This window comes from Chlorocebus sabaeus, chromosome 20 (genome assembly GCF_047675955.1).
Source record: "Chlorocebus sabaeus isolate Y175 chromosome 20, mChlSab1.0.hap1, whole genome shotgun sequence".
In the NCBI taxonomy this organism is placed as follows: domain Eukaryota; kingdom Metazoa; phylum Chordata; class Mammalia; order Primates; family Cercopithecidae; genus Chlorocebus; species Chlorocebus sabaeus.
In genome coordinates, this window is record NC_132923.1 from 18,567,720 (window position 1) to 18,591,260 (window position 23,541).

The window sequence follows — 23,541 nt, forward strand, 5'->3', positions numbered from 1 at the left end:
GTCTGATGGACATGGACGTTTAGCAGGAAAGTAGACTCCATTTATATCTATTCTGATTAATGACACGTTTGGGATTTATTCAACTAACCTATTTAGTATTTTATATATTCTCTATGATCCTTTCTTTTCCTCCTTTCTTGCTTTCTTTGTATTAAGTTTATTTTCCTCTTTTCATTTTGCAATCACTTTGATAATAGGGAACTTTGATTTTCACTCTAAATAAGTGAAATGTTATCCCCCTCAACACAAAAAAAGAATTCTATTTTTCTTGTTACTAAAAATTCTACTCAATTATTTGTCAGAAAAATAGTTGTATAAATTTCTCTTCTCTCTCATTGCATAAGTACCTACATGGATGTCCTTGATTTTGCCTCTTGGCCCTAAAATATTGACTCTCTGGCCCTTTATAGGAAAAGTTTAATATGTATGCACTTTTTCTTCCTATTAGTGATTGCTCTAGAAATTTAACTTGTTATATCATTTCAATTTAACTTAATTTCACTATAATTTAATGAAATTTAAACTTAACACAATATTTTTTTCTTTCAGAACAATTCCAGGAACTATTAAAATGGTTTAAACTGATGCTTAAGTTTTATCTTGATTTGTTTTGTCTTCCTACAAATTAAACATTATCATTGTAATTGTATTTATTTATTTATTTATTTATTTATTTATTTATTACTTTTTGTTTTAGGAACAGGGTCTGGCTCTGTTACCCAGGCTGGAGTGCAGTGGCATGATCATAGCTCACTGCAGCCTCAAATTCCTGGGCTCAAATGGTCCTCTTGCCTCAGCCTGCCAAGTAGCTAGGACTATAGCAGTGTGCCACCATGCCCAGCTAAGTTTTTAATTTTTTGTAGAGATGGAGTCTCACTATGTTGCCCAGGCTGGTCTCGAACTCCTGGGCTCAAGCAAACCTCCTCCAGGACCTCTCAAAGTGCTGGAATTACAAGCGTGAGCCACCATGCCTGACCTCATTGTAATTGTTTTACATAGTCAATGTTGTTTTAGCTTTATCTCCATGCTTACCATTTGTTTCCTTGGGCATTTCTTCTTTATGTTTCAGGAGTCTTTGCTCTAGAAGTTCTTCTACTGGGGGTTTGTTGCTATGAACTGTTTTACTCACAATACTTCTGACAGTAAATTTGTGGGTGTTTTTTCGCCACACCAACTGAATCTGCAACTTTCCAGACACCAATTGGGTGTTCTACAATGAAATTCCATTCTGATACTAACTATCCAAAGTTAGCACAGACCTCGTAGATTAACTCACTCCCACAAGACTGTTTCCTCTTCAGATGCCAATCGCAAGTAACAATTTTTGGGTGCCCAGGGTACACACACTTATGTCTGATTTGGCTACTCATTTGGAGGTTTCTACAATCACCTCCTTGGGTTCGATAACTAGCTAGAAAGCTTATGTCTCATAAGACTCAGGAAAACACTGTACTTACTATTCTGGTTTATTATAAAGGATACAAATGAACACCCAGATAAAGTGGTACATACAGCAAGATACAGAAGAGTCCTAAGCACAAGAGCTTCTGTCCCCATGGAAGTGGAGTATGTCATTCTCCCAGAGCTTGGATGCATTCACCAACTTAGTTCAGAAGCTCTCCAAACCCTGTCGTTTAGAGGTTTTTATGGAAGTTTCATCATGCAGGCGTGATAGATTATTAACTCAATCTCTGGCTCCTCCTCCCTCCTGAGGGGTTTGGGGATGAGGCTGAAAGTCCCAAACTTCTAATCAAGGTTTGGTCTTTCTGGACAGCCCACGTCCTATCCTGAAGAACATGACAAGAGTTGCCTCATTAGAGCAAAAGATGCTCCTATCACTTATGAAATTCCAAGGGACTTAGGGGCTCTGTGCCAGGAGCCAGGAAAGATGACCAAATATCTGTTTCTTATTATACCCCAATATCACAGTTGCTATTAAACTCAGTTTTTACTTATCTGAAAAATGACTTTATTTTGCCCTTACTCATTAAACATAGTTTTCATTTATAAAATTCTTGGTTGGCTTTTTTATTTCCTCTTATCACTCTTGTATTAGTCTGTTCTCACATTTTTATAAAGAACTACCTAAGACTGGGTAATTTTTTAAGAAAAGAGATATAATTGGCTCACGGTTCTGCAGGCTCCACAGGAAACATGCCTGGAGCGGCCTCAGGAAACTTACAATCCTGGCTGAAGGGGAAGGGGAAGCAGGCACATCCTGCATGAGTGGAGCAGGAGGAAGAGAATGAAGGGGGAGGTGCTACACACTTTTAAACAACCAGATCTCCTGAGAGCTCACTCACTATCACAAGAACAGCAAGGGGGAAATCTGCCCCCATGATCCAATCACCTCCCACCAGGCTCCTCCTCCAACACTGGAAATTATAATTCGACATGAGATTTGAGCAGGAACACAAATCCAAACCATATCAACTCTGAAGATATTTTTCCACATTTTCCTTGCTGACACATTGTAGGTGTTAACAAGCTGACTGTCCATCTAATTTGTCATTCTTTCATAGACAAGTTTTTGTTGTTTTTTTTTTTTTTTGAGACAGAGGCTTGCTCTGTTGCCCAGGTTGGAGTGCAGTGGCGCCATCTCGGCCCACTGCAAGCTCTGCCTCCCGGGTTCAAGCGATTCTCCTGCCTCAGCCTCCTGAGTAGCTGGGATTACAGGCGCCCGCCACCACGCCCGGCTAATTTTTGTATTGTTAGTAGAGATGGGGTTTCACCATGTTGGCCAGGCTGGTCTCAAACTCCTCATCTTGTGATCTGTCTGCCTTGGCCTCCCAAAGTGAACAGTTTATCTTTTCTCTCTAGCTGCTTTGAAAACATTCAGTGGTGTGCCGGTAAATGCTTAAGCAGTAGCACTCTAGGAAAACAAAAGTATACATATATGTACATAAGTTATAAATGTTTCTGATATAGAGTATATATATAATACAAAATTTACATGTAATAATAAAGCATATAATATTATTTATGTAAATTCCATATAGCGACCCATAAATTCCAAATAGCATTTTGATTTCTACAAATTGATTTTTGCTAAATTGTTGTATCCTTAGCCAAGCTATGGTTACAATTGATAAACACATTTAGTTCTAATATGAATGCTGATATTTTTATTTATGTTAACAAGTAAGACAAAAGTGAAATAAAGAAAGGATATGTCTCATTTGTCAATAACATTAGCAACTTTTTTGCTGAGTCAAGTAATCGTTTTTTAATAATGGAAGAATATTTCCTCACCTTTCTGTGCTAGTAACAATATAACAGCTAGTCTGCATTATTAATATGATCTCCATCACTTCCTTAAATCTAGATAATAAACAATCAACCAGTCCTGACTTGTAGCATTTGCTGGTATTTGTAGTGTAAGTACCCCTACAATAGCTGATTTCAAGCTACTATATGACAACACTGAAGTTGGCAGTGCTATGCAGTAGCACACCATCATATAATGTTGTCATGATACCATTACAATTGACATAAATAAACTCCAGAGCATAGACAATAGTGAAATGTCACAAAATACTTACATTGTGGTAAGTTTTGAGTCTTTATTGCATTTGTTTTTAATATTTTGCTTAATTGCAAATTTATATAATTTTTAGATGATGGTCATGGTTAACAGTTGGCTCACAAAATTTCTAAAAATTTAACAATACACTCTTTTAAGTTAATATGAGCTAAGTCCAATACACCAATGTTATTTCCTGCTTTTGATTTCTTGGTCTTCCTTAATGTTAGTATGAACGTCTTTCTTCAACTCTCTAAATGTCTCAGGCATTATCTGTTCAAATACTGCCTTTTCAAAAATTCAGTTCCATTTTCAAGAAGTCCTTCAAACTCCCCTTGCCATTTTTGATAATACTCTTTCTTACTTATGCTTTTAATACTTCTTTTTATTTATTTGAGCATGTTTTAAAACTTACCTTATATTCTCTATTTGGTAATTACAATATCTGAGGTTTTTGTAGATATGATTTCACAGTTTGTTTCTTACTCAAAGTGGTTTATTTCTGCGTGTTTTGTGATTTACATTTCTGAGCTTATATCAAATCCTAATGTTAACGGTGGAGGAGTCCAGGTTCTTGGCATCTGGAACAAAGAGCTGAACAAAATGCACAAACAAAGGAAGGAAGGAATGAAGGGATTTGTTGAAAATGAAAGTACACACCACAGTGTGGGAATGGTTCCAGGCATAGGAGCTCAAAGACCCCGTTACAGAATTATTGAGAATTTAAATACCCACCAGAGGATTCCATTGGTTACTTGGGGTACGCTCTATGTAAATGGAGAGAACGAAGTAAAGTTACAAAGTCATTTACTTGGCCTACACCCTAGTAGAGGACATTTCCTGTCATTGCTGAAGTGTGAATCAGTCTTTTGTTCCCTGCCTCTAGACCCTATTTTCCTGCTTCAATAACTGTTTTAAAATAAAATGTTAAGGTAATCTGTATTTTGGCCACAAGTCTATGTGAGGACAGGCCTGTGGTTAGGAGTGCTTACGGGAGACTTACCCTCCATCATTTTACCTATTTTATCCATCATTTTTGAATTATTTTGTCCCAAGTATGTTTCTCTGAACATCTAGTCTTCCACATTGCTAATAAACTATCTTTAGGACCTAAATTAAAGATCGGACTCATGTGAAGGATAGGAGACTGGGAGACCAGTTAAGAGGCTGCTACAATGGTCCAGGCTAAAGATAATGAAGACCTGAACCTAGGAAATTGCAAAATAAACCACGAGAGAAGAAGCTGAAGTGAGGAGACATCTCTAAGGGAGAATTGGCGGGATTTAGTAGACAGAAGTTGAGTGAGAAAGAGAATCAAGGATGACGTCAAGGTTTCTAGTTCAGTATTTTGATTTGTCAGAGATACACTAACAAAAATCATGTTAAATATTCTCCAAAATGAACCTGAATGGGACCTATGTTTAAGCATTTCAAAATCCTGTTAAATTTAAATTTCTTAAATGTGTTTACAGGCATGGAAAGAAGAGCAAGATCGATTAGCAGAAGAGGAGCGCTTAAGGGAAGAAAAGAAAGCAGAGAAGAAGAGCAAAGAAGCTGGTAAAAAGAAAGGCAAGGATAACGTAGAGAAAGAAGATAGTAGGTCTTTGAAGAAAAAACCATTTCACAAGGAGAAATCTAAAGAAGAACCAATCAAGGTCCAAGAAGTAATAGAAGAGTCCCCCCACCAATCAGAACCTGAGATAACTTACTCGGTACGCTCCAGTTCTGTAAAACTTAGTCTCTTTGGGCTCTTCCTATTTGTTTTGGGAAAATACAGCTATTGTAAGATTCTTTTGTTTTTACTACCACCACAGTAGGCCTAGGGTTTCTTCTGGTATCAGTGAGCTCAAACCTGTATTCCACCCCTGATGTCTAGAACCTTGTTTCTAGTCAATCATCAAGATGAAAACAGCCTCAGGCCAGTTTTCATTTGAGTGCCATGAACCTAGCTAAGGTCAGTAAAGGTAGAAATTTGACACAGAAGTACTCTTATAGATATATGTAAATAAGTGAACACAAAAGTTGGCTTTATCTGTCTCAGACGATGACACTCGCTGACTACATTTTGTTGTCTCTTTGTGGGCAATCATGTTTCTGGCTTGTATGCTTTTGTAAAAGCTTCCCTTTGCCAATTCTCTCTCAGCTAGCTGTTATGAGGAAAACCTAATGGGAAAAAAAAAAAATGGAAAGAAATCTAACAGCCCCTGTGCTTTGTAGCTACTCCTCTAAACCAGTTGTTCTCAAGTTTTAGCATGCATTAAATCCCCTGGACCTCTGTTAGCAACACTCAGTAAAAAATATCTTCTACATATGACCTCCTTAAGTGGAGTGTCTACTCTCCCCAGCGTCAGTTCACTTTAAACAGAAAATTAACAACCAGTGAATGAGAACTTGATTTCTTCTTGAACTGCCTTGACAATAGTATGATGATTCAATTTTCACTAGGTTATGAGAATGTACCGATGAACAGAGTTTAACATAATATCTTTAATTCTGCCTGTTATAACACCATAGATGTTTCTAAAAATAATATGAACACTGGCCTCTGAGTCTGCAAAGTGACAGACATACTTAGCGAAATTAAGCTTCTGGCAACTTTAGTCGGCTAACACTGATAAGTTGATTTTTGTCTATTGAAGCTTCACATTCAAAGCATGATATTTTCTCTTCTAGTTTCATGGATACAATATGGGAAATATACCTACTCAAATCTCAGGGTCAAATTACTACCTGTATCCTTCTGATGGTGGGCAGATTGAAGTGGAGAAGACAATGTTTGAAAAAGGTACATTTTGAAAGCAACCGGTTAATGACTGGAAAGATAATAATGCATTTCAGATAACCAGGGGCCCTCTACTCCTGAGTTTGATAGGTGAGAGTGTTATTCTGTCCCCCACAATACATTTAGGTGCCACAGTCAGCATTTTCAGACTTCACACTTTCTTCTATTATAATTGACTCTACAAGGCATAGGTCAGTTAAGAGTTTAACTGATACATGCTAATATGACCATTCTAGTTGTTAAAATATTAAAATACTTCCATACAATTGGCAAATAGTAATAGTAACTGCAATAAGCAATTAAGTAATAATTTTCATTACAGCACACCTTGTTATCCCAGAAACCAAGCACATTCTGTGAGTTTACTGCATTTTTCTGGTGTGGCTTTTGAGCACAGAGCTTGGAACCTGCTCCCAACATCCACTTATTGTAGCTCTTACTAAGATTTGCATAAGCGTACAATGCATATAAGTTTCAGGTGATTGGTAGTGAATTCAGTATTTTCTCCTAGTTCTGTCAATTTTGAGGGTTGATAGCTCAATTCAAATTGAGAGGAGATAGCCAATTTTTTTTTTTTAAACAAAAAAAAATGGGTCTGAACACTAAAAAAGAGAAAGCATTGTTGGAAAAATTTTTATTAACTACCACAATAATAATAATAGCTACCAAAACTAACACATAATTTTTAGAAGTCGCAAAACCATTTCACATTAATTATATCATTTGATGAATCATAATATTGATTATAGGCATACATTGCCTCAGCCAGTTCATTTTCTCTTCTGAAATTGGGTTTGAAATGTGACTAAAAGGCCTGCAAATACCTCCTTGGTCTACCTGCCATTTATGCCTGGAATTCCACCATTACTTTATTTCCTTAGGCTTTGTCTTATAGAGGTGTTGACATCTCTAGGCATTTCCCCTCCCTGGTTTGTATTCTATGCTGCCTTTTTATTTTTGTTTCAGGGATACATATTCAGGTTGATTCTATAGGTAAATTACATATTGCAGAGGTTTGGTGTGCATATTATTTCATCACCTAGGTAATAAACAGAGTACTTGGCAGGTAGTTTTTGGTCCTCACCCTCCCCTCACCCTCAAATAGCCCTGGTGTCTATTGTTCCCTTCTTTGTGTTCATGTGTTCTCAGTGTTTAGCTGCCATTCCTAAGTGAGAACATGTAGTGTTTAGTTTTCTGTTCCTATGTTGGTTTCTGTGCAGCATTGTGTAACCATCTTGTTGAGGAGCTTAATGTGGCATCCTAATTGCCCATCTTCTATTCTACCGTTCCTCCTCAGGCCCAACTTTTGTCAAAGTGAGAGTGATAAAGGACAAGCACAATTTTATAATTCATTTAAATGACCCTAAGGAAATTGTGAAAAAGGAAGAGAAAGAGGATTATTATTTAGAAGAGGAAGAAGAAGATGAGGAACAAAATCTTGAAACAGGTAAGCAGCTGCATCTTTGTGCCAGTGGAGGTTAATGCTTAAGCAATGCGCTGAACCCATCTACCTGATACAAATACATATGGACCTCTTGCCCTTAGCACATGGAATTTTTCCACATGGTAACTGAGGTATTTTGACATTCTGTATTATAATATGTTATTATACACATAGTCCATCGTAGTGGGCTGCTTATTTGGCTTTTGTTCCTCTGGGCACCGAGCTTTTGATTCCAGTTGTTTGATACAGAGTCTACCCAGACTGGTCATCTTTATGGAGCAATCATTGAGTTTGTCATGTCTATTCTGCCCTTAATTTTGGTTTATGCACTTGTACCAACTGAATTCTCAAGAATGCAGGTCCCTTCGCAGTGATTCCATAGTTTCAGCTTCTTTCCAATAGGCACTGCAATGATGAGGTTTCTTCCTATGCTCTATCACTTAATCCTCTGTAGCACCAAATATGTTAGGTTGTAAAGACAAGGAAAAACCATACATTTGACCATGAGAGTCATTACCTGCTTGGAAACGAGAGCTGCAAATGGATGTCCATTGATAAAACACCATGAAACTTCATAACACCATTGTACCAGGAAACATCATTAAGATAAATTAATTGCTTCTTTCTTGTCCAGTATGGTGTTGATTACACCTGCAAAAGAAAATGAGTTACTAAATGTATTCAACTCAAATTAGTGATATGAGGGCAGGGCACAGTGGCTCATGCCTGTAATGAGGCTAAGGCAGGCTTATCATTTGAGCTCAGGAGTTCGAGACCAGCCTGACCAACATGACGAAACCCTGTCTCTACAAAAAATACAAAAATTAGTCAGGCATGGTGGTGAGCCACTCAGGAGGCTGAGGCATGAAAATCACTTGAACCCTGGAGGCAGAGGTTGCAGAGCTAAGATCGCACCACTGCACTCCAGCCTGGATAATGAAGAGAGATGCTGAAAAAAAAAAAGAAAGGAAGAAGGAAGGAAGGAAGGAAGGAAGGAAGGAAGGAAGGAAGGAAGGAAGGAAGGAAGGAAGGAAGGAAGGAAAGAAAGAAAAGAAAATTAGTGATATGACCAATAACTAAATTTCACATATGAGTTTAGTGACATTTTCTAAACCCAAGGTAAGAACACAATGCTTTTTTTTCCTCTGAGCCCCTTGCTAGAGAAAGAACACAATGTTTGATAGGTGTGAATGTTCCCAAAAACTTAGCACAGAAAATTTTAAATGACTTCTTTGTTTTACTGATATAAAGATATATGGATTATTATTAAAAATTGAGAAATATGGAAATACCTAAAGAAGATAACCATTGCGTATAATTCTGCCACTGCAGTGATAACCTGTGCTAATAATGTATTTCTTTCGTACTTTATCCTCATGAGCATTTTCATATTCATTAAATATTATTTGAAAGCAAGATTTTTTGGATGATTTAATATTTTATCGGTATGTAATTATAGTTTACTTATTTCCATGTTTTGCATACTTAGGTGATTTCCACCAAAATAAATCAATATATTTAGTCATATTTATATGATTCTATGTAAACATACATGAAACTATGTTGTTTCATGACATCTTGGCTGGCTACATGAATATATATACATACTTGAATAAGTATACAATATAAACATACATGAAGATATGTATGTTTATTTACATGAAGATATGTATATAAATTTACTAATATAAACATATTGGTAAACAATTTACCAATCCTCCCGCCTCAGCCTTCCAAAATGCCAGAATCACAGGTGTGAACCACCATGCCTAGCCTGCTTTGTTTTGAAATAATTTTTTCACTTGAGTTTCTAAGAAACTCATTTGAATCTCAAAAGTGACCATTTTCTCCTTCAAGTCATCTACTGATTATGAATGGTTTGTTGGGAAAGCATATTTTTAAATTCTAGAAAGTGCTTTTTAAAATATCCTTATGTGCTTTGAAATATTCAAGCGTTTAGCTAACTCTTCTATAAATTGGTAAACAACTTACCGATATGTTTATATTGTATAGTTATTCATGTATGTATATATATTCATGTATGTATATATTATTTATATATAAACATTTATATATTCATATGTATAATAATTTAATTATTTTATTTTTTACATTATTGGCTAATGTCCCATTTTTAGCCCTAATAGTAAACCTTCCATTTTCATTTCAGCTTTAATTATCCCTGGAGTCTGCACACTTTGACCTAAATTTGCCCCACAATCTGTTTTTGTATGGCCCATGAACTAAGAATTGTTTTTGCATTTATAAAGAATAGTTCAAAAAACAAAAGCAAAGAAGAAAATGTCATAAACACCATATACCTGGCCTATAAAACCTAAAACATTTACTCTTAGGCCCTTTTCAGAAAAAGTTTGCTAATCCCTGACCTAGATGGATCTACAACAGATCAACAGACAGGGAGAAAGATGAGGATGCAGAGAGGAATGGTCATTGCCCACCACTGCTTGCTTTCTTGTTTTCCATTTCTGTCCTGGTTTATTTATTTTTGTTTAGTTTTATCAAGTTTTCTCTTCACATGAGGCACACGATAGTATGCCCTCTCAATGTTTATGCATCTCTGGATATCTGGAAGGACGTCTTGGCTGGATACAGGATCCTTGGGTTGTCATCCTTTTCTTTTTATGATTCATAGTTGCTATTGCGTCATCTTGTAATTTTCACATTAGCAGTTGATGAGCCCTTGTAATCTAAGACTCAAGCTCCAGCTTTAGGTCAGGAAATTTTAATTTGGTTGTTAATTTAATTTTTGTTCTTGTTCATTTGTTCCTTTTTTCCTTCTGTAAAAGCCACACTTTGCATATGTTTATCCTCCAAATCTTTTATGTCTTTTGTATGGCCCATGAACTAAGAATTGTTTTTGCATTTGTAAAGAATAGTTCAAGAAACAAAAGCAAAGAAGAAAATGTCATAAACACCATATACCTGCCCTATAAAACCTAAAACATTTACTATCGGGCCCTTTTCAGAAAAAGGCCTTTTCATGTTGTTTTTCATATAAACCTATTGTCTCTTTAAATGTTTGCTCTGAGTTTCATTTTGTTTGTTTTATAGACAGGGTCTCACTTTGTTGCTGAGGCTAGAGTGCAGTGGCCCAATCATAGCTCACTGCAGCCTCGAACTCCTGGACTCTAGGGATCCTCCCACCTCTGCCACCCGAGTAGCTAGGACTAAAGGCACGGCACGTCATGACTGGCTAACTTTTGTATTTTTTGTAGAGATGGGTTTCACCATGTTGCTCAGACCTGTCTCAAACTCCTGGGTTCAAGCAATCCTCCCACCTCAGCCTTCCAAAATGCCAGAATCACAGGTGTGAGCCACCATGCCTGGCCTGCTTTGTTTTGAAATAATTTTTTCACTTGAGTTTCTAAGAAACTCATTTGAATCTCAAAAGTGACCATTCTCTCCTTCAAGTCATCTACTGATTATGAATGGTTTGGTTAGGAAAGTGTATTTTTAAATTCTAGAAAGTGCTTTTTAAAATATCCTTATGTACTTAAAAAATTCAAGCATTTAGCTAACTCTTCTGTAATTTATATTTCACTGAGCATGTGTTCTGTTTGTTTAGTGGTTTCTTTCTTCTGACTAATATTCCTGTCCCTCCACTCCACTCCATTAAATGGCTTATTGCACATTCTTCTTCTCAAGTTTCTACCAATACACTCTCTTATTAATAGTGCATAAAGATGCCTATTTTCCTGAACTGAACCCTAATGGATATTACACATTATCTTTTTACTTTACCAGACTTTATTTTTTTATAGCAGTTTTAAGTTCATGACAAAATTGAACAGAAGTTACAGAGATTTCTCAACATCCTCTTCCCATACACATGCACAGCCTCCCCGACTATCAACATTCCTCACCCAGAGTGGTACATTTGTTACAGTCGATGAACCTACCTTAACATAACATTATCACCCAGAGTCTATAGTTTACATTACCCTTGGTGTTGTGCATTCTAAGGGTTTGAACAAATGTATAATGGCCATGTGTCTACCATTATAGTATCATACAGAGAAGTTTCACTGCCCTAAAAATCTGTGCTCTGTCTGTTCATCTCTCCCTCCTTCCTAACCTAACCCCTGATAATCACCGATCTTTTTACTGTGTCCATAGTTCTGCTTTCTTCATAATATCATGTAGTTGGAATTAGACACTATGTAGCCTTTTCAGATTGAATTTTTTCATTTAGTAATATGCATTTAAGTTTCCTGCATGTCTTTTCATGGCTTGATAGTTTATTTCTTTTGAAAATTAATAATATTACATTGTCTAGATGTACCACAATTTTATTTTCCCACTCACCTACTGAAGGACATCTTGGTTGCCTCCAGCTTTTGGCAATTGTGACTAAAGGTGCTACAAACATTCGTGTACAGGTTTGTGTGTGGACGTAAGTTTTCAACTCCCTTGGGTAAACACCAAGTAGTGTGACTTTTGGATTATAGGGTAAGAGTATGTTCATGTTGGAAGAATCCACCAAACTGTCTTCCAAATTGGCTGTACCATTATGCATTCCCACCAGCAATGAAAGAAAGTTCTTGTTGCTCTATATCCTCACCATTATTTGTTGTTTTGGATTTTCTCCATTCTATAAGGTGTCTAGTGGTATCTTGTTGTTTTAATCTACATTTTCCAGATAACAAATAATATTGAGCATCTTTTCATATGCTTATTTGCCATTTGTATATCTTCTTTGGTGAAGTGTCTGTTAAAGTTTCTTGCCCGTTTTTTAATCAGGTTTTTATTTTCTGGTTATTGAGCTTTAAGAATTCTTCATACATTTTGAGTAATAGTCCTTTAACAGATATGTCTTTTGCAGATATTTTCTCCAACTCTGTGGCTTCTCTTTTCATTCTCTTAAAGCATTACCTTTTGTTCCATGGTTCATTTGAATTTCCCAGTCTAAAAATTATCTTTGCATGAGTTACATTATTTTAAATCGATATTGCCCCATCTTTATTATCTGATAATGGAGGAAATGGTGAACTGAAAATAAAACAACAGGTCAGAAAATTCACAAATTCTTCACATACACCTTCAGATGTGTGTTTCTTATTCATGATAGAAAAGAAATGGAATCAACCTAGATGCTCATTAGTGGTGGACTAGATAAAGAAAATGTGGTACATACATACTATGGAGTATTATGTAGCCATGAAAAACTAAAACATATCCTTTGCAGCACATGGATACAGTGGAGGCCATTATCCTAAGCAATTTAACACAGGAACAGAAAACCAAATGCTGCATTTTCTCACTAATAAGTGGGATCTAAACACTGAGTACACATGTGCATAAAGATGGGAATGATAGACAGTGGGGCCTATTTAAGAGGGGAGGTTGGGAGGAGGGTAAGGATTGAAAAACTACCCATCAGGCACTATGCTCACTAACTGGGTGATGAAATTGTTTGTACACCAAACCCCAGTGACATGCAATTTACCCATGTAACAAACCTGCACATGTACCCCCTAAACCTAAAAATTGAGAAAAGACAAAAATACGTGCCGTAACAATTTGTTTTAAAATTATGTTTGACTGAAACAATTTTTAAATGTTTTAAAATGTAAAAAAGCTTAAATGTGGGAATTTAAGAAAATGTTTTAAAATGTGGGGAAACTAAAACTGAACTGATGGTTTTAATTTTAAAAGCCATGTGGACAATCTGCCAGATAAATAATCTGCTTATGGCTATGCCATCAACCCATTGATTTCCTCACTTCGTTGTAACCTAAAGTCCTTAAAACAAGAGTTTCATGTTCTTATCTTTGTAATTCCACCCTACCTCTAACAACCCTGAGTGCATGGTCGAGCTAAACCAATTGTTTTTAAGTTGATTGTGGTAGACCACAATCTTAGTTATATTTATTTTGAATTAAATGAAAACGTTTTTGATTTGATTTTGTCTTTTAGAAGTATCAGACATAAAGAATAAAGCTTTCAGCAAGTTTGGATCTTTTTCTGCCACCTTAGAAAATGGAATCTGCCTCTCAATAAGTTACTATGGATCAAATGGAATGGCACCAGGTGAAATGAACACAACAGAAAGGATAAGTGTGCCCCACTGCCAAGGGCCCCTGCAACTGCCCATTCTCAGTCTGCTCACTTGTCAATAACATGTTATGATTTAATGTTCCTCATAGTTTTTCCTGCATAATAGGAATAGAAGAGGGGTGTGTGTGTGTGTGTGTGTATGTGTGTCTATATATATGTGCATACATATGTGTGTATACAAGTGTGTATATATATATATAATCTTTCATACATAGATGCATACAAAATAAAAATGCTTTGAAATGCTTTGACATTTTATATAATCCTTTGTATAATCACTTATACATATAAGATTACGTGTGTGATATATATACATGTATGTATACATGTATATGCACACATATATACCAGTTATCCTTGTCAACTACTCCATAAAAATGAGCCTTTTAGTTGGGTGTAAAAGAAAGCATAAATTGCCAAGGAATCCTCTTGGTTTTCTTTGTGAATCCTGTAATTATAAAACTGTTCAGTGTGCTTCAGGACATTAGCCTTAAAGGAGCTACTAAGTGGACATACGGAAAGCTTTCTGTACCCCTCTTTCTTTCTTTCTTTCTTTCTTTCTTTCTTTCTTTCTTTCTTTCTTTCTTTCTTTCTTTTTTTCTTTCTTTCAGACAGGATCTTGCTCTGTCACTTGGCTGGAGTGCAGTGGCGCAATCATGCCTCACAGCAGCCTCAAACTCCTGAGCTCAAGCAATCCTCCCACCTCAGACTCCTGAGTAATTGGAACTATAGCGCACACCACCACACCTGGCTAATTATTTTTGGTAGAGATGAAGTCTTACTATGTTTCCCAAGCTGGTCTTAAACTCCTATGCTCAAGTGATGCTCCCACCTTGGCCTCCCAAAGTGCTGGGATTACAAACGTGAACCACTGCACCCAGCCTTCTACCCCATTTTCAATAAATAAATTATCCAACTGGAACTATTTCTTTACAAACCACAAAATAGGATGTCACTTTACCAAGAACCAATTAGGAAATTTGTGGCTTCCCATGCATTTTAGAGGGATCTAACCACAGCATATTTTTTTAAAGTATTATAAAATCAAAGGTAAACTCAATGCTGCATAAACTTAAAGCTATATGTTAGTGTCAATCATGGTGATCCAATTACCTGTCTTTCTATATAGTTTCTTTTTTGCAGTGATAAATTTTTCATAGATAATTATAATTTTATTTCTTACCTTGTGCCAGATATCCTAGTACTCTACTGAGTTTGAGAGTCCATTAGATTTCTTAGTATTTTGGCTTTATTGGAGATTTTGTGTTTTAATTTTGTCTTTGTCTTTGATTTGTTGTTAAATCAGCAACTGGAGAAGTCATTTGATGCCTAACAAATTTTGTATTAAAATCCATTGTCACTACACAGTCACTAAAAATTCTTACCTCTTCTTAATATAGGTTATCATTATTTTAGATTAAGATATTTATACCTACTATCAATTCTGTTGCTCCTATGCCTGAGTGATTTTCTTAATCCTGATTTAGTCCTTAAATTAATATGTAATAAATTTTAAACAGATGTTCCTAATTTCAAGATATAAATATGGCATTTGAAAATGTTTATTGTGTAGATAAGTAATATTTTACATCCTATATGTTTTTTTAAAAAGTTGAAGGTATGTCAGGAGATCAAGACCATCCTAGCTAACACGGTGAAACCCCGTCTCTACTAAAAAATACAAAAAAACTAGCTGGGCGAGGTGGTGGGCGCCTGTAGTCCCAGCTACTCGGGAGGCTGAGGCAGGAGAATGGCATAAACCCGGGAGGCGGAGCTTGCAGTGAGCCGAGATCGCGCCACTGCACTCCAGCCTGGGCAACAGAGCGAGACTCTGTCTCAAAAAAAAAAAAAAAAAAAAAAAAAAAGTTGAAGGTATAAGTCTTTGAAAAAAAACACATACATACATATATATGTATATATACACACACATTTTCTAAGGGTTCATATATAACTGATATTTAAGAACTTTATCTGCTAATGGCTAAACAGATTTCCATTCCAATTATTCCCCTTTAATTGGGTATATACAGCTAAACATAATTTAGTAACCTTTTGGACAAATAAAAAGTAGACAATACAGCTATGAAATAGGCAAAAATATAAAAAAACCCAATCAAATCTTTGGACACTACTTCCTCTTGCTAGGAGGAATAGATCATTCTTGCTTCTTACTGCCTTTCAGGGCGCCTACTGAATACACCTAAAATTAAGAATCTTAATCAGGCCCCAACTTAAGTTTTACATGATTGTTTACCCAAACCCTGAATGACAACCGACCTGATCCATTTTCCCATAGAGAAGTACACCTTCCTACCCTATTATTTCTATGACTTTCAGTTCCTTGAATAAACTATGCTGTCTCTTACATCTGCCCATTTTCTTATGCTGTGCCACTACTCAGAATACTTTCTGTTGTCATGTGCACCACCACTTAGCAAGGTAAAAATTGTTGTCAACTTGTATAAATTTTTGAGTTGTAAATATTATTTCACAAGGATATCAAATTTGAATGTTGAATCAACTTCATTTTTACTTTTTCTGTTTTTAGAAGATAAGGATCCTAATTTAGAAACAATATTGAATATCCCTTCAGCACTCACTCCAACAGTGGTTCCTGTTATAGTGACCGTTCCTCAAAGCAAAACTAAAGGGAAGATAAAAGGCAAAGAAAAACCCAAAGAATCTCTTAAAGAAGAAGAGCACCCAAAAGAAGAAGAGAAAAAGGTAAACGAACTTTGCTGTAGATTTCCAAACTCTGTTTCTGCTTCAGTGTTAACTTTTTTAAAACCATGAATTATGTCAATAGTGTTATTACAGTGCATACATTTTATTGTGCAGATACATTAACATCCCTTGTAGTCTCAACTTTGAATAGACAAGAAGGATTTGTACACAAAAGTTGGGTTACCACTCCAGGAGACATATTGTCATACATAAGTTGTCTCAGGTCATTCATTCTAAGTTTGGAAAAACTTAGTTCAACCTTTTTTCCACTCTATTTCTTGGATTTTCTTTGCTTTTGATTGGTCAATTTTCTGCCATCCCATATTTTTAATACTTTGTTTAGCTCCACTGAGATGAATAACAATTGGAAGAAAAATATATTCAACCAAACAATGGAAACAGTTTCATTTGGTCAAGTTGGTCTTAGATATTGATGTGCTAAGAATCTAACAAGACTAACAGCCCACCTCTGATTAAAGAGAAGTCCACCTATTACCCCAGCCCTTCATCATAGTACACACACACACACACACACACACACACACTTTGACTCCAAACGTTTTCCTAACAGAACAAAGATCAAAAGATGGTTCTGCTTTTACACTGTTGGTGGAAGTGTAAATTAGTTCAACCATTGTGGAAGACAGTGTTGCAATTCCTCAAGAATCTAGAACCAGAAATACTGTTTGACTCAGGAATCCCATTACTGAGTATATACCCAAAGGATTATAAGTCATTCTACTATAAAGACACACATTTGTATGTTTATTGCAGCACTGTTTACAATAGCAAAGACTTGGAACCAACCCAGATGCCCATCAATGATAGACTGAGTAAAGAAAATGTGGCACACATACACCATGGAATACTATGCAGCCATAAAAAAGAATGAGTTCGTGTCCTCTGCAGGGACATGGATGAAGCTGGAAGCCATCATTCTCAGGAAACTAACACAGGAACAAAAAACCACCGCATGTTCTCTCTCATAAGTGGGAGTTGTACAATGAGAACGCATGGACGCAGGAAGGGGAACATCACACACCAGGGCCTGTCAGGGGTCAGGGGTAAGGGGAGGGAGAGCATTAGGACAAATAGCTAATGCATGTGGGGCTTAAAACCTAGATGTCGGATTGATAGGTGCAGCAAACCACCATGGTACATGTATACCTATGTAACAAACTTGTACATTCTGTGCATGTATCCCAGAACTTAAAGTAAAATTAAAAAAAAAAATTTTTTTTAAGAGGGTTTTAAAACACAGGTAACAAGAAAACTACTGGTTAAGTCTTGACTATTGGTACTTACTACTAAAAAAATACAGCGAAAAAATAATCAACTACGGGAAGATAAAAATATGTTTAAAAATCCAAGAACCTAGGTTTCAGACTCTGGCCTTTTAAAAGTTACGAGTTTTAAATACGACAATGCCTCTGCACCATATTTACATAGTTATACTAGATAAAATTTCTCATGCCAGGCCACTTGACTCTTGTTAAGTAAAAATGTTCAAGTATTAAAACAGAATAACTGCAGGTAATTCTTTTAAAATTAATTTGGCCAAAGGCATCTTGCTAGCAAACTAATGTGTTCACTCAATGCTTTTTAAATAAATGATAATGGAAGGGTGAAGGATGATAACTGGTTTTATGTGTGATGATAGTTTTGCCATGGCAGGTTTGCATCTTTGAGCAGTTTTGTTCATTTTACAGAATTTCATAAGCATTTTTCTCTTATTTTTGCTTTGCATTTTTAATTTATTTTTAGCTAACTATTTATATATTTTTCCTCAGTGACAAAGAAAAGGCAGAACAACTTAAATGTTCAACAATAGAAGACTAGTTAGAAAGAAACAAATATCCACCAATTGGGTACCAGTGGAGTGATTTTGGTTGTTAACAAAAGAGCCCCAGTTAGAAAAATTGAAATGATTATCATTAGGGATTGTTTGAAAGTTAATAAGTAAATTTCATACTTTAGTACGTATAACCAAACAAGGGATTTAGGCATAACTGACAGAAAATTAATTAGGATTTTAAAGTAAACACACCCAAACCCTCATTAATTTATAAATAACTTTATAATTGTCTTTTATTTTTATTACTTTCATTTGCTACAAAAGCAATATGTGCTCATAATAGAAAACAAAGGACAGATACCTTAATAGCAGAATATCTCTAGCATCCAAATTGTAAGAACATACCAAAAAAAGTGATGGAGATGTTGGTCTCTCAAACACTTTTTCTGTATTACTTTGGGCTGCTATAAAAAAATAGACTGGATGATTTATAAACAATCAAAATTTATTGCTCACAGTTAAAGAGGCTGTGAAGTCCAATATCAAGATATTAGCAGATTCGATGTCTGGTAAGGGCCTGTTTCTCTTATTTTATTTTATTTTATTTTATTTTATTTTATTTTATTTTATTTTATTTTATTTTAGATGGGGTTCTTGTACTGTCACTCACACTGGAGTATGATAGTGTGGGCTCAAACTCCTGGGCTCAAGCAGTCATCCCACCTCAGCATCTTAAGTAACTGGGACCACAGGCATGCACCACCATGCCTGGCCAATTCTTTTAATTTTTAAGGAGACTGGGTCTCACTATGTTACCCTGGCTGTTCTCCAACTCCTTGCCTCAGGTGATCTTCCCAACTCAGTCTTTTGAGTAGCTGAAATTGCAACCACAAACTACCATGCCCAGCTATTCCTCTTGCAGATGGTGCCTTCAGTGTGTCATCACATGGCAGAAGAGAAATAGGCAAAGGTGTTCATCAATCTCTTCTTTAAAAGCACTAATCCCATTCATGAGGGTGGAGCCCTCATGACTCAATCACTTTCTAAATGGCCCCACCTTTTAATACTGTCACATTAGGTGTTAGGATCCAACATATGAGTTTGGGTGGGGGCCACCAACATTCAGATGCCAGCACTGCTCTTATGCCTACATATCCAAACAGAGGCATCTTTCAAGGCCTACTTCAAGCCCCAATTATTTCACAAATCCTTTCCCAATTGTTCTTATTAACTTTCACTATATCTCTATTTTCTGTGAAAAGATGTGCCGACTATTGTTACTGCCATTTGTCCCACCTCTCTGTGTGTCAGTCTGCAAGCAGAATATAAATTACAAAACCAGAGACTCATGTGTCCTTGCAGGGTCCACCTAGCTCTGTGCAAGTCAGGTCCTGAGCACTCAGCACATCCTTGCTTAGTCAAAATAAATAATAACTCATTTAGAAAATGACAACCAGTTATTCACATGCTGAATTATTTACAGGAAGAAGTAGAACCAGAACCTGTTTTACAAGAGAATTTCGATGTTCCTATCTTCCAAAGCCTAAATGTGTCTTGCCCCAGTGGGCTCCTGTTGACTTTCATTGGGCAAGAATCTACAGGTGAGTGCTATATGGGGTAGGGTGGGGAGGCGGGGAGCAAAATGGCATGTAGAAAACAAGAAATTGTGTATTTTCTTACCAGTTAAACATACGTCTTGTTGATAATGAGCAATAGACCTTTTTCACATTTTTAGCATTTACTATGGCCAGGCACTAAGTACTTAGTATACATGTCAAAAATACAAATATTATGAGCTAGATACTAACTACTCCATTTTACAAAATAAGGAAATTGAGGCTTCAGGAGGCTCAGTTACTTGCCTAAGGTCACTCAACTCCCAAGTGGCAGAGCTGAAATGCCATTCTCAGCCCAGTGATGACAAAGCCAGTGCTCTTAAAAACTTGTGTATATTCCCACGTCCTTCACTCTACAGAGGGTCATGGGTGCAGCATGTTGCTGGTCTGACTAAAACGAATGACACTGGACACAAAATACGTAGAGATAGATGCAGATTAAATAGGTTAAGAAAACCAAGTCTTCTTTTTCATGTGTCCATATATAATTTTATAGTGTATTATCTCTGTTGGTTCTGTACATGACTCCTAACTTCTTCAGCTACGTAAATAAGTACAAGTAAGATTTCTTTAATTAACCTGATGAGGCATCTGCATTTGTAACTGAATCTGAATATCATTTAAATAGAAACTCACTGTTGCAGTAGAAGTAGGAGATGCAACAAAGCAGGCACTGAACAGGGACTTGAGCTCTAAAGCTGACCCTGATGCCAATGAATGATGTGGCCCTTTTAAGTTACTTAGGGTCTCAGGGCCATGTTTTCTCATCTGAATAATACCACATTAGCAATTCTTTACAGTTTCACAAGTTAATATCTTTTTTCATATGATTCCCTTATGTATATCACATTTGAAAGTGTATCTATTAAAGAAAAAGGCTATGCTTATTTAAAAATAATTTAATGTTTTATTTACTTGCCAGCCTCCTCCCCACCCCAAAAAAACAGAAACTAAGTGTTGAAGTTAAATTTTGCTTCTCCTTAGGCATTCTGAATTATTAAAAATAGCCCATGGACCCTGCTCCATTCCCAAGAATCCCTAGTGGCCCAGGTTTTCCCACTGTGTTGAATGGTCACTGAGTGTCTTCCAGTAGAAGAGCTATGAGTGTACTCAAAGAGATGTTGCTTTCAAATTCGAGGATATATTTGTCTGTTTGTTTAATCCTGTTATCAAACCCCAGCTTAATACCCCTTTCAACTGTCTTTTCTATTAGTTTCATTATCCAGCCTAATATTTTCCTCCTTATGTTAGGGTAGACAATGTAGTTAATAATAACTCATCTGTTTAAAATCATCCATATTTATGAAAATCCTAATTCAAGTCTGAACATAACAACATAAATACCAAAGTAGCAGTATCATCATCAGGGTCAGCCTTGGACATTAGGGAAAGACAGTTATCATGGGATAAGAGGAAAGAGCCTAGACTTGAATCCTTTCCTGAGTGACTTTTTATTTTTGGTTGTTAGTGGTGGTTGCTTTTATAGTATAAGAAAATGATTCAAATTTCACTTCTCTTACTTACTGGTTGTGTGTCCTTAGTGCTGGATGGTTACTAAGTGTCTTCCAAAGTTATAGCTTTCTAAGTTAATAACCTCTCCAAGCCTCTATTTCTTCATCTGAAAACTCTGGAAAATTAAAGTGCCTATTTTAAAGGATTGTGAAGGCAGACTCATGTATAAAGCATTTAACATATAGAAGAAATATCCCAATAAATGTTTATTGGTTTATCATTATTATTAGTACTTCCGTGATTTAAGGGATGCCATGATTTTCCCATCAGGCTGATACATAGTTCTTAAAATGCTATCATTATGTGTTAATTCCTTTGTGTTAAGGCTTTTTGGCCCCAATAAACCACATTATAAACTAAGAGGAATTTATTCAGTTAGCAAAGACTGACTAGGTACAGTATGTCAGAGTTTCTCCATAATAGTGCTTGCTTTTGAAGGAACTTATTAAGTGCTTTTCCCCTTGATTGCCAGCTAACAGCAGAATGCTAAGATAAATCTGGATTTGGTTAGAGATGAGGGGATTATGTTAACGTTAACTTTGAAAGATGACAGATGACTTAGGACAGGCAAGCCTGAGGGAGTGACTTCCCCTGGGGCTATGGGCAACCAGGCACCACCAGGGAAGCGTGTGTATCCAGGGTGGAAAGTTTAGTCAAAGGTGAGAGATAAGCACCAGTGGGCAGGAAGAGGAAACACCTAATTCAGCAAAACTCTGCTTCCTTCATAATTTTGCCCGAATTTGTCCTAGATTTTACTAGAGAGAGTGGTTTACACATGGAGAAGGTACCTACCAGGTGTTGTAGATGACCTAATTTACTACCTTTAAATGTAACAAGGTCAGCAAAGAACCACTGTTCTAGGCCATCTGTCATAATATGGAAACTGCCCTATTACTCACATGCAGACAAAAGAAAATAAGCACCAAGCATGGTGTCTCACATTTGTAATCATAGCACTTTGGAAGGCTGAGGTGGGAGGATCGCTTGAGGCCAGGAGTTCGAGACCAGCCTAGCCAACATAATGAGACCCTGTGTCTACAAAAAATAGAAAAACTTAACAGGGTGCTATGGTGCAAGCCTGTAGTCCCAGCTGCTCAGAAGGCTTGAATCCAGGAGTTTGAGGCTGCAGTGAGCTATGATTGCACCACTGCACTCCAGCCTGGATGACAAAGCGAGACCTTGTCTCTATTTTTTAAACAAAGAAAAGAAAAAAAAAGAAAAGAATTAAGCAAGAAGATAAAATCCAGCCCTGCAGCATTGCCCAGTTCACAAGAGAGCTTTATTCTTTTTTTAGGTCAATGTGTTATAGATGAGGAACCCACCTGGGACATAATGATCCGTCAGAGCTACCCCCAGAGGGTGAAGCACTATGAGTTCTATAAAACAGTGATGCCACCCGCAGAGCAGGAGGCTTCAAGGGTTATCACCAGTCAAGGCACTGTTGTCAAATATATGTTGGATGGATCCACACAGGTAAAAGAATGTGTTAGAGAAGTTATTCTTCCCTGTTCCAAAGTACAAGACAGGTTATGGGTAAGGAGCAGTTCTATAGCAGGGAAGAGGAACAACTCACTTGAAAAAGGAATGACACCTTAAAATGACAAATGATAAATAATATAGTTTAGAATTTAAAAAGTCACTATGCAGAGCAAGATACAAATAAACTTGTCATTTCTCTGCATGATCTAAGATTGCAAACTGAACACAGTTTTTTCCTTTTCTCCCTCTCAAGGTATCTTAAACTAGTTTTTAACATTTAAATAATGAATTCATAATGGTACTGAAGAACAACAAAGCATGTCATCAATAATAGATCAGAAGATTTGGAGAATTTCTTTTAAAATGCAGATCAGATGCTATCAAACTGATGGAGAAATATGCACACACAAAGTTAAAACATACACAAGAGGAGAACATGCGCAAAACTAAAAATCAAAATGGGAGTTCTAACACAAACATTTGCACATGGAGCTCTGGGCTCAGAAAATGAGGGTAGTTCCCCAGGTAACTCACTGTCACCTGGAGGATGGGAACGAGAAACCTTAATGATCAGAAGCCATATCCCTG

General features: G+C 36.5%; 1 protein-coding gene across 8 annotated transcripts in view; it reads left to right on the top strand.

Moving 5' to 3' along the window:
* The window catches only part of SPAG17 (sperm associated antigen 17), a 241,103-nt gene that overhangs the window by 142,165 nt on the left and 75,397 nt on the right, over nucleotides 1-23,541 (top strand). For all 8 annotated transcript variants that reach the window (XM_073008447.1, XM_007977401.3, XM_073008444.1 and 5 more), the window contains 7 exons: nucleotides 4,996-5,235; nucleotides 6,197-6,308; nucleotides 7,603-7,752; nucleotides 13,687-13,800; nucleotides 16,376-16,551; nucleotides 19,830-19,947; nucleotides 22,769-22,947. In XM_073008447.1, the coding sequence (XP_072864548.1) occupies nucleotides 4,996-5,235; nucleotides 6,197-6,308; nucleotides 7,603-7,752; nucleotides 13,687-13,800; nucleotides 16,376-16,551; nucleotides 19,830-19,947; nucleotides 22,769-22,947 (1,089 nt within the window). The remainder of the gene's footprint in view (nucleotides 1-4,995; nucleotides 5,236-6,196; nucleotides 6,309-7,602; nucleotides 7,753-13,686; nucleotides 13,801-16,375; nucleotides 16,552-19,829; nucleotides 19,948-22,768; nucleotides 22,948-23,541) is intronic.